Source organism: Trichosurus vulpecula, chromosome 5, assembly GCF_011100635.1.
Source record: "Trichosurus vulpecula isolate mTriVul1 chromosome 5, mTriVul1.pri, whole genome shotgun sequence".
Classification (NCBI taxonomy): Eukaryota; Metazoa; Chordata; class Mammalia; order Diprotodontia; family Phalangeridae; genus Trichosurus; species Trichosurus vulpecula.
In genome coordinates this window covers 96,733,182-96,745,618 of record NC_050577.1, presented here as the reverse complement: position 1 = coordinate 96,745,618, position 12,437 = coordinate 96,733,182, and the positions used below count along the sequence as shown (strand labels likewise).

The 12,437-nt window shown below is 37.9% G+C and overlaps 1 protein-coding gene across 2 annotated transcripts in view; it reads left to right on the top strand.

The window, feature by feature from the left end:
* Positions 1–12,437, top strand: part of CUL1 (cullin 1) — a 117,474-nt gene that overhangs the window by 89,201 nt on the left and 15,836 nt on the right. For both annotated transcript variants that reach the window (XM_036759510.1, XM_036759509.1), the window contains exons 10-11: positions 10,642–10,749; positions 10,827–10,933. In XM_036759510.1, the coding sequence (XP_036615405.1) occupies positions 10,642–10,749; positions 10,827–10,933 (215 nt within the window). The remainder of the gene's footprint in view (positions 1–10,641; positions 10,750–10,826; positions 10,934–12,437) is intronic.

Genomic DNA, 12,437 nt, shown 5'->3' with positions numbered 1-12,437 from the left:
GCAGATAAGTGAGAAATAAGTTTTCTGCCTTGAACCCCTTCTTAAACAGAGCGTCTGGAAGGAGTGCTTGAACCCAAGTCTTCCCAACTCTTAATCCTGTCTTGTGTCCACTATGTTATATTGCACCCTGTTTTTAGATTAACCTCCTGAGTCTGATTATTCCAGTGAAGAAAATTTGTACTACTGCAAAATTTTGTTTATTGTATGGGTTTTTTCTCCTAGAATAGAATGACCGTCTTCTGTTCTTAACAAGAATGGGTTTTCCTACCACTTCCTTTCCTTTTTAAAAAGGATTTCAGTAGTGTTAGGACAATTTTCATCCACAGATTAGTTCTTTTTTTTTTTTTTTTTTGAGGTGGGGAGGCAGAGCAATTGGGGTTAAGTGACTTGCCCAAGGTCACACAACTAGTGTGTCAAGTGTCTGAGGTCAGATTTGAACCCAGGTCCTCCTGACTACAGGGCTGGTGCTCTACTCACTGTGGCACCTAGCTACCCAATACCTTTCTTGATATTCTATACTTCTCTGATCTTTTTTTTGTTTAATTATTACACTAAATATGAACTTTAGTTTCAAAGTCTTTTGGAATATGTAACTTTTATTGCAACAGAAATTAGACATTTTTAATAGACATTAATTTTATCATTGTGCATGATAAAAGTGAATTAGCTTAAGATAAAGGGAAATCGTCATTTTTTTTCCCTACGTTCCGTGAAATGACACTAATTTGTAATAATGGTGGAGAAGTTATATTTGAATTTGCAAGCGTCCAAACTGTAGGTGACTTTATTAATAAGGTGAAAGGTGACTTTCTTAATAAGGTACTAATACTTAATGAACTTTTGCTTATAAAGTTCTGCAGTAATGAATAGGGGGAAATTGTTTTTGTAAGTTAAGGTCTTACTGATAAGTTCTTATTTGATTTACTTGACACTGTATATTAAGCAACTAAGATACGTGTTGCCTTTTTAACAGCATAAAAAGTAACATTGAAGGAAAGTATTACTTTGGAAAATTAATTGCTTTCTAGCATTTTAAATAGAACTTTCAGCACCTACTGTGTGCTAGCCCGTAGGGGTCACAAAGACAAAATTGAAATCTCCTCTTCCTTCAAGTTACTCCTTCCTATAGGAGGGATATGACTACCAATGAAAGCTCTCACATAAGGAGTAACCTTTGAAATGAGCTTTGAAGGAATCTAGAGGTGGTAAGAGATTTCATTCCAAATATGGGGGTGTTCTACATTAGGACACAGGGTTGGGAGTTGGAATGTCTCGTGTGAGAAACTGAAAGAAGGAGAGAACCTGTGTTTACATCTTAGCAAAATGACCCTTAATAATCATCTGTGTGACCATGAGCCAAGGACTTACTCTTTGAACTTGGGTTTCTTAATATGTTTTTTAATATGACAGTAATAAAGAGGATATATGTAAAGTACTTTGCAAACTAATGCATTATGAAGATGAGAGCTGTTATAATTATTATCTTGATTAAGAAAACCTTCTTTCACTAGTAATAGAAAAGAGCGTTATGATATATCTCCAGGTTACTACAAATTGCGAATTAAAGGAATTCCAAATCTTCAAGATGTTCTTACATGTATAAAGTGCCCAACATGAAAATCTTCCCTTCCTGCATTCTATACCTTCTTCCCAGAGTGATAATAACTGAAATTGATGACTGGTTGATAAGTGACTCAGGGGGATGTGAAATTTATCTTAATATTTATTAAGAACTACATTATAGAAACTACTACTTAATGAAATGCTTTTGAAAAGGGGTGTTAGTCCTTAAAAATTTCATGGTTTTGGTGGAACTATGTCTTCTACCCTGCACTTCATGCTTCATTCAGCCATTTTAAGATGTTGTTTAGTCAGATTCAGAAGCAGGGCTTCTGATGTGTCCACACTTCCCCAGGGTTCCAAACCATTTGTAGTACCTCCAACTCCTAATTTAACTGACTCAGGAGTTTGAGTTCACCTTTACTACTACATCTCTTTCCGCTTTCATGCGTTTTCTATCATCAAATCCCATATATTTCTTGTGTAAAACCACTGACTCTAACTCCTGCACGAAGTAAGTTGATAGAAGCTGTGCTAAATGGTAGTGTCATCAAACACAGCTGCTCACTAGTTTGGTTGATGGACAGTGTGGCTTTGAGGAAAGCAAATCATACCAGGGTTAATCTGTGGATAAGCAGGTAATTATAGCAATAGCTAACTTGAACTTTTAAAAAACTTTTGGCAAGTTTGTATGGGGGGGAAAAACCAGCATGTGTGAGGGGGGAAAGTATTTTGCTGGTACGAGGAAAGAAAAGATAGGAACTGTGAAAGATGGAGGGACAGTGGGGGGGGTCATTTGAGGATCAGTTCTGGGCCTAGTTTGATTTTAATCAACAAGCATTTATTATTTAACATTTTTATGAATTATTTAAAAGAGGGTGTACATGCTGAAATTGCCAGATTTGCAAATAGATAAAAACTCTTCTAGATAGGTAAATACCTGAATGACTGGTATAATTTGTAGAAAGAATGTATGAAGTTGGATCAAGAAACAGAAAGGTAAACAAGCTGTGTTGTGGCAAAAATGTGGTGTGTGATGCATTAAGGAGGAAAAAAAAACTAGCGTTTCCTCATTGAAACTAGAGCACAGAACAATACCTGTAGCCTCATCTCAGTGGCTATCAAGTGGTTCAGGGAATGGGGATTGGTAGCCAGCAGTGAGAGAAACAAACATAGATAGGATGAATATATTGTTAAAGTTGATAGTTTTTATGAAGTAAATACCTTTGGTAGTAAAAGTTTGGTGAACTATTTAAAAACAAAACAAAAAAAACTTGCCAAAGACTGGTGCTGGTTGGTCAATCAGTGTGACAGATACTGCTAGGCAATGGAAATGCAAAAATGGCAAAAAAATATGCTTCCTGATCCCAAGTTGCTGACAATCTAATGTTGCTCGTCTGTAAACCAGTGTTAGAAAAATATCTAAGCTGTACTTAGGAAACGATGGTCTTTAAAATGTTGCGTTGTCCTTTTATTCAGCCATAGTTAATCAGCCTAGACCGTCATACCCTATTTTCTCTTTCCTTGAGCCCCCATTCTTAATGTCATCACCCCTCTCTGCTGTTAATTTCATCTCTCACGTTACTGAGAATACTAAGATTATTAGGCACTCTCTGTTTCTGTCCTTTCCACCTCAACATACCTATTTCTTCACCTTCTCTCCCTATTGCAAAGGAAAAGGGAGGCTTTCAAAAAAAAGTACTGATATATACATCACCAGTATTGTCAAATGTATTCCCACCCACCCTCTTGTTATTAAGAAAATCAGTTAGGCAAAACCAGCTGGTACTGTGGCTCTCTCTGCATATACAACATGCTGATCCATTTGTTTACCACTTTTGCTTGTGAAAAGGAGTTCAATTTTAAGAGTTCTCTTTCTTCATCCCCAAGGTTGACACTGTTAACATCCTTGATATCATCTGTTCCTGTCTTCCTTAGAACTCATTTATTCGTCTCTCTAACATCTGCAACCTCTCCTTAAGACTTTTCTCCCTTACAAGTACAAATCTTTCTTGTCTCGAAAAGAACTTATGTGACCCCTCCTGGCCGTTATTTTTTTGCTACCTTCATTTACCACCAAACAAGCTGTTCATTTGAGAATGGTTACTCTGTTCATATCCCCATTGGTCATTCTCTCAACTCCCTGAAATCTTTGATACGCCCCATCTTTCAACTAAAACTGATTACTTAAAAGTCACCAATGCCTGCTAGAACATCAGAGGCAGTGTCCCTTTTTTCAATCCCTATCTTCAACCTCTGTTATGCAACACTAGCATCTTCTTTTTCCTTCCTGAAATTAAATGAGAAGGCACTAACTTTTCCTCCTACTTTGCCTTTGACTACTCCTCTGTCTCTTCCTAATTTTTCCCATTCAAAGTACATTTCCCAAAGTTCTTTTTTTCTCATGACCGTGGGAGAACTCACATGTGCCCAATAACTTCAAACCCCTTCATTCTTAAAGCAGTAGTCTTGTGTTTTCTGTTTCCTACAGGCATTTCTAGTGGAATTGTGTACCAGCAACTGCTTATGGTGTTTCAGACTCATTATATGTTCTTCCACTCTACCACAAAACCTCCAGCACACTAGTTCTTCCTCTAGACACATTGCCAGCAGGTTCATATTTTTAAACCATCACCATGCATATGTCATGGTCCTTTTTCAAAACTTTCAATGTTCTTCCTTGTAGCATAAAGGCCAGGCTTCTTAGTTTGATGATAGCCTGACCACTGCCTACTATTCCAACTTTATCTCCCACCACTCCCTTTAGAAAACCTCCTCTACCCTCAAGCTCATTGCCTGGACGTATTATGCATACTGCTGCCTAATACCATTTCTCATAGTGGTCAGTGTCTATTTTGTACCATAGGAAGTGTTCAATAAATTTTATCGATTATTGGTTAACATTAGGATGTTGTGTCTTGCTTACTCTTAGTCCAACCTGTCTTTCACCTTTGCTTCCCACTATTCAGTTCAATGCAACAGACCTTTGTCATGTGCCTACTATGTGAAGGGCAATTTGCTAAGACTCTGGAGACGGGGTGAGGGGAGGCAGGGACGGGACATGAAGCAACCCCAGCTCTCAGGGAGTGTGCATTTTACAGGGGGCAAAAAGGGTATAGCTAGGTGGTGCAGTGAACACAATTCAGCCTGGAGTCAGGAGAACTCATCTTCCTGACACTTACTAGCCTGGGTGACCCTGGGCAAGCTACTTCACCCTGTTTGCCTCAGTTTCCTCATCTGTAAAATGAGCTGGAGAAGGAAATGGCAAATCACTCCAGTATCTTTGCCAAGAAAACCTCAAATGGCGTCATGAGGAATTGGGCGTTACTGAAAAACAGCAACAAAAAAGGTACAGAATAGAATGTACAAAGGTATATTACATGGAAAATTGAAGGAGAGAGCTGGAGGGGGGAAATCAGGGAGGATTTTTTTGGACATGCCAGAGCCTAAGCAAACACTTGAAGAAATACAAAGTTTCTGAAAGGCAGAGTCAGGGAGAAATCGTTAAAGGCATGAAGGATGGCCTGTGGAAATGACTGCTCAGAGATAGAATGTAGAACACTTCAGTTAAGGAACAGCTAATAGTATTGTTTGGCTGGAATATAGAGTTTGTGAAAGGTAGTAATATGAAATAAGACTAAAGGAGAGGTAGGCTGGAGTCAGATTATCAAGGGCCTTAAGTTCCTAGCTGAGAAGTTTGTGTTTTATCCTATAGGCAGTACAAAGCAAGTTTTTTCCCCTAATTCTTTTTAGCAGGGAAGTTACCTGGTTACACTTGTGCTTTAGGAAGTTTATTTTACTGTCTCAGTAGAGTGTGGGTTGAAGAAGAGACAAGCTGGGTGCAAGGGCATTCAGTTACAAAGCTATTTCAATAGTCTAGACAAAAGGTGGTTTAGGACTCAGACTAGATCTTGATAACTGTAAGTGAAGAAGAGACAGTTAAGTGATATTGTAGAGTGCATCATATCCAGCCAGGCAACAGTGATATATGTTAGTTCATATTTGCCTCCTTATTTTATAATCTCTGGCTTGCCTTTGGTCTAGACATCTGAGGCTGTGGTTTTGTTCTTGACTCCATTCAGTTTTCTGTGCAGTCTAGGCAGATATCTGTACTACTTTTCTCCCTACATTGTTACTACTCCCTATAGTCTTGTTTGCTCAAACTGGTTGATGATCTAAGCTATGAGTATGCAGTTTTATCCCTGCCCTTTTTTTTTTCTAGTATAAAGCCTTTTTGATTAAGTTTCGAAAACTCCAGGAAAATAATTTGTCATGTTAGAAGTATTCTATCCATAGTCAGGAGCCTGTCCTTCCAGTGTTTTAATCTTCGGTTTAGAAATCCATTGGTTCATTCATCCATAGGATCATAGGTGAAGAGGACCTTAAAGGTCATCCAATAAAACTCCTTCATTTTATAGATGTGGAAACTGAGATCCAGGAACTTGCAAGTGATCTCTTTACAGTCACCCAGGCCAGTCGATCAGTGATCAAGCCAGAATCCAAGCTTTGAATCTTTGATTCTGAATGGCAGCACATTTTACTGTACCATTCTCCTTCCCATTTTCTCAGATCTGTCTTAATTGGTCATTCATTTCCCATATCTTCCTTACTTTTTTGCAGCCTTTGCCTTTGATAAGCAGAAGGAATAAAAATACAACCCGTGAACCAGAGGTCTTCAGTTTATTGCCCAAGAGTCCTTAGCAGTCCCATCTAGGTTCCCTCTGATAATATCATTTATGCCTGCATAAATATCCAGAAATGGATAGTAGTCATGACCACAAAGTTTGCCAAGTCTAGGGATTTTCTCCATCATGCCTAGACATATGCTACAGGAAGATAGCCACTTTACTATTATAAACTTCCTGTCAATAAATAGCATTCCCAGTACCCCTCAGCAGGGAGTCACGAACCACTGCTGCCCTTCTTTGATTACTTAAATGGGCTGATCGTTCATCTAATTTTCCTAATGGACAGCTTTAATTGCATTACTCATCTATTCAGAAATCTTCAGTAGCTTCTTATTGTCCCAAAATGTAAAATATAAACTGCTTAATCTGTCATCAAACATCTTCCAAAATCTGACTCTGATCTATCGTTACAGCCTTATCAATGTACTATATATCAGCCAGAGTGGTATAGTGGATTCTTACCCTGACGTTTCACATCTCCATGTCTTGGCTCCTACTTTGCCTATCTATGCCTGGAATAATTTCCCTCTTTTAAGTTTCTCTTTTCTCAGTTTCTCCCTTTTCCTCCCCCTACCCCCCAAGTAAAGAGCTGAAAATTATTTCTCTATGCTCAAATGTTTCATATCACTTTTCTTGGACCTCTCCCTGAAACTTATTGTCTCTCGTAATCATACATGGTTGTGTATTTAAACTCTTTAAGGGCAAGATCAATGTCATATGTATTTGTAGCTACAGTGCCTTACACATAGTAGATGCTTAGTAAGTGGATTAGTTAAATTATCTTTATCACATTGACCATTTTCTAACCCCTTGGATAAGTTCCTGTTATTATAGTGTATTTGTCTGAAGAGGTCAGAAAATAGCATAAAGAAAAACCTATAATTAAATAGTAGCTTAGTGTATGCTGAAATAACAGATAATCAAAATTTTTTCATAGTTGACTTAGATATTATTTTTGAGGCAGTAGATTGCATTCCTATGTGTTTTTTCTTACATTAATGTTAAAAATTAATTTTATTCCCTGAGCATACACAAACTGGCTTTGGAGGGAGGCACTTCAGAAACAGGCTAGGTGACAGGGGGAAGCCAGACTAGGATTAAAAATTTGTTACAGGTAACTGAAAAAATGGGTTATCTTCATGCAGATAAATTGATTTGACTATATTGCTTCATAGTTTGTTGTATATGTGTTTGTTTTTCTGGAATTTGTGCTTTTACGTGTTGTTTGTATGTTACTGTTAAAGACTTGACTTCTGATATCCTTTGCAAAAAAGAATAATGACTTAAATAAAACAAAGTATGATGCAGTTTTCGCTTCTGTTTTTCCAACTGATTGCATGACAAAATAAATGTTTGCATATATATGTGTATATATACACACACACGTATTTACGTATACACATTTGTGTATATATATACATCTACTCATTTGCTTGATTATATATTCTGTCCTGTCTCCCCAACCTTTCAGAAATATCAGCTACAAAGAGGTAGGATATGTGTTTTTTTACTAACTGTTTAAAATTCCGCCATGTCTCATGTAGTTTTTTGCATGGTAGATACTCTTTTAATCCTGGTGACAGACTCACCCCAGCAAACTCTTTCTCAACAAATTGGCATCTTGGGTAAGCCCCCAAGTGACATTCTTCTTTTAAGTGTCCCTTGAATGGAAAGCTGACTTGGTCCCCTAATGGCCATTCTAGGCCATGGTCAATTCTTTGGTCTTTTCTAAGTTCCCTACTATGTCCTCTTTCCAGGCTGCAGGCTCTGTGAACTCACCTGTCATCTGTGTTGGTATCCCCAGTTGATTGTGTGTGTGTGTGTGTGTGTGTGTGTGTGTGTGTGTGTGTGTGTTATTATTTCCTGGGGAGAAGAATTAGACTATGACATGATTTAGGTTTATAGCTAATACCTAGGAATTATGTCTAAATGAAGTTTTTATGAAGTGAATTACTCAAAATTATATTACATGCTAAATTTGATTTATTGTGTTTAAGAAATGGAAAGAGATTTTTTAAAATATTTAGCATGTTATATCTTGATATCTTTGATGTTTGTGAAATGTTTTTAGAATTTTCCTTTTGATTTAAGAAAAGTACAATTGTGTAGAATAAGATGTTATTACCTCTGTCTACTGCCTTCCTTTTAAGTCATAACTGAAATCCTACCTTCCACAGGAAGTCTTCTCCCAACCTCTCTCTAGTACTATCCTTCTATTAATTATTTCTTATGTATCCTGTATATAGCCAGTGTGTATATGTTTTGTTATCACCATATTTCGTCTGCTCCTGCCACCCCAGTCCCCACTCCCACCCCATTAGATTGTGAGCTCCTTGAGAGCAGGAGTTGTCTTTTGCCTCTTTTTTTTTTAGTCCCCAGTGCTTAGCATAGTGCCTGGCACATAGTAGGTACTGGTTGATTATTCAAAGTTTTTATTTAAATATTATTGTTGAATTTTGAATTAGAAAAAGAGTATGTTTATGTACCATGAACTTTAAAATGAACCTCTTTTACTGAAAGATGTTTCAAAAACCAAAGTAACTGCTTGTATCATTGCCTCCAGTACCCTTTGTTTTCAGATATTTGTAGGTCTTTCCTATCTTGGTAAGACCCTTTCTACCTGTTAACTTTCTTAGCTTACTTTTAGGAGTGATTAGTGTTATGCTCACTAACTTAATTACCTTTACATTCATTGTACACTAGAGGGTGCTCTTTTAATAGTTTATTAATCCCTTATAATCTTCTCTCCACCATTCTGTTACCTCCTTATTGCCAGATTCACTGACAGTTCTGCAGTCCTCACTGTCAACTTCTTTTGCTCTTGATGCCCTTCCTTGAATTTCACTTTTCATTTTACTGCCCTGACAATACACTGTTCTGGTGCTCTTCCCTCTCAGATGGCTCTCATGGTTTTGGCTTTGGTTTTTTTCTCGTGACTTCTTTGACTACCCCAAGGTTCAGCTTTCCTCTTTTTTCTCCAGACATGCCCTTCCATAGGAATTTCCATAGGAAATTCGTCCATTTAAAAGGGTTTCAACTTACCATTTATATCCTGTCTTGTCCATTTATCTGCCTTGTATCTCCATCTGCCTACTAGACATTTCCACATTGACTACTCATTGGCACCTCAATCTCAACATTATAAAATTGAATTCACTTTTTTTCCCCAAAGCACCTCCCAAGTTTATTCAGCTAGACACCAGATCTTGTCAGATTTTTTTCCCTTGAAATATGTTGTTGTTCTGGTAGCGCCCCTTTAGGCGAAAATGTCATTGTAGGCTTATTTTTAAAATTTCTAAGTAATTGCAAGCATTTTTCTCTTCAGTACATACTGTGTCACTCTTCTCCAGGTCTATATCTTTAACTGCCTACCAGATATTTCTACTTAGATGTCCTACCAGCACTTGAAACTCAGTATGTCCAAAGCTGAACTCATCATTTATCATCCATAATTTGACCTTCTAATTTTCTTATTTCTGTAGGTACCACCATCCTCCTCCCAGATACACAGGTTCAAAACCTAAATCATCTTTTCCCTCTTACTTTTGCCTGTCACAGTATCTTTTACTTGCCCTCTCTTCTCTGTTCAAACTTGGCACCACCCTAATTGGTCCTTATTCATTCCCTCATTTCCTGTCACTCCCCTTTTTAGTCCATCCTTTATCCAGCTGTTGAAATAGAACTGTACCTTAGGAAGATCATCACTCTCTTAATCAGAGCCCCTTAGTGGCTCTATATAGTCTGACTTTGACGGCCCTCTGTTTTCTGTCCCCTCTCTTAAAATAATCGTGCCCTTATTCCTCATGACTTTGCAATACACAAACCTCTTCTCAAAATCATTCCTTTTACTAGCACATGAATACAGTGTGTTCATTCCTGTACCTGTTTCTTACTCCTTAACTTATCAGGTATATCTATTTTTCCTTCAGTCCAGTTCTGCTCATTTTTAAAAGTTTAGCTCCTTCAGGAAGCCTTTCCTGACTTCTTCTGCTACACTTGAACTCCTCTAGCCCTCAGTTTATTTCACTTAACTCTGCTAGAATAATTGAGTCCTTTGGTGACAAGATTATATTTGGTCTTTATTCAAACTGTGAGATAATCAGAATCTAGTTACTCAGTGGATAATTTTTTTAGTAGGATCTGTCATATTTCAAATAATTTGACTACCTAGTATGTTTTTTCTTAACATTGGACTTTGAGTTTTAAGTGAAGTGAAAATGATGTTTAATACTTGATAATTACCTTCCTCCCCTCTTCAGTATGCTGTGTTTAACTCAAAAGACTAGAAGTATTTTCTGAACTGAATGATGAATGTATTTGAGCTAATACATTAAAATAACTGAACAACTTTACTATCCAGTAACTACCTTCTCTTGTTTTTCCCTCCGTTCAGGACCCCAAAATGTATGTACAGACAGTGTTGGATGTTCATAAGAAATATAATGCACTAGTAATGTCAGCATTCAACAATGATGCTGGCTTTGTGGCTGCACTTGATAAAGTAAGTATGTTTATGTTATAACTGGCATTGTCTTTTAATGTTGAACTTTCTTAAACTATGTTTTGTATAATTCACAGGCTTGTGGTCGCTTTATAAACAACAATGCAGTAACCAAAATGGCTCAGTCATCAAGCAAATCCCCCGAGTTGTTGGCCCGATACTGTGACTCCTTGTTGAAAAAAAGGTACTAGATGCTTTAACATTTTTAAAATAGTGGAGAAAGAATCTAGCCTGGTATCTGTGGATTTTTTTGTGCGCTATCATCAGTATGAAATAAAAACAGGACTCATGGAATTATCTAAAATGACCATTATTCCCATAAAAATTCTGTAAATTGAAGTATGATAATCATCATTTATGTCATCTACCTAGCTTTAGTCATTATCCTGAGTTCTAATCTTGTATCTCCACATCGTATTAGAAATTTCAAACTGGTCATTCCACTTGTATCTCACAGCGAACTTGTCAAAAACAGGACTCCTTAGCTTTAACCCCAGGCACTCCCCTCTTCTGTCAAGGGTCCCACTGTTATACAGTCCCTCAGGCTCATACCCGGGTGTCCTTTTAAACTCCTCACTCTCACCTTGTCTATCCAATCAGTTGCCAAATCTTGTGATTTCTTCTTTTACACTCTCTCTCATATACATACTGTGCTTTCTACCTGCAAAACTACAATCTTGCCCCGATTTAGTTTCTAGTCATCTCTTTTCTGGATAATTGATACAGCTTTTTAATTTATCTCCCTGCTTCAAGCCTCCCTACTCCTAGCCATCCCCCACGTGGCTGCCACCATCTCACCTAAAGCACAGATCTGACCGTGTCCTTTTCCCATTCTGCACATTCCATTGGTTTCCTGTTACTTCTAGGATCAAATGTAACATCTTCTATTTGGCATTTAAAAAGTCCCTCCAACCTGGCCTCTTCTATTTTTCCGAGCTTTATACCGTATTTCCTTTATGTACTGTACAATTTAACTGTACTGACTTATTTGCTATTCTTTTTACATGGTTCTCAATATTCAGACTCTGGTTTCGTACCTGCTGTCCTCCATGTCTGGTATGCTCTACCCTAACATTTATCTCTTAGCTTCCCTGGATTCCTTCATATGCTGCTTTATGCAGAGGCAGTCTCACATAACTGCTACAGCTTTTCTCTCCAAGGTTACATATTCATACACATACTCTGTATCTCTCTCTCTCTCTCTCTCTCTCTCTCTCTCTCACACACACACACACACACACACACACACACACACACACACACACACACACACACACACACCCACCCACCCCTGGATTCTCTGAAGCAAAGCAGTCTTTTTATTCCTCCTTAATTGATTCCCAATCTCACTCCCATCAAAAGCTGTTAAAACCTCTTCCCTGCACAAGGCTCAAATGCCTCCTTCTACCCCTCTCTTAGCTAAGGACTTTGCTTCCTTCTTTCCATTCAACCTGAGCTCCCTCTTCTCCCATTCTTTTAATCTCAAAACCCCTAAACATCTTCCTTTCTTTCCTTCTTCCACCAGTGTCTGAAACGGAAGCAGCCCTTCTCTTTGCCAAGGCCAGGCTCTCTACGTGTGAACTGGATCCCATCCCCTCCTATCTTCTCCAGTCCTCATCTCCCTTGAATCTTTAACCTTCTCCTTATGCACTGGTTCCTTCCCTATTGCCTTCACATATACCCAAGCC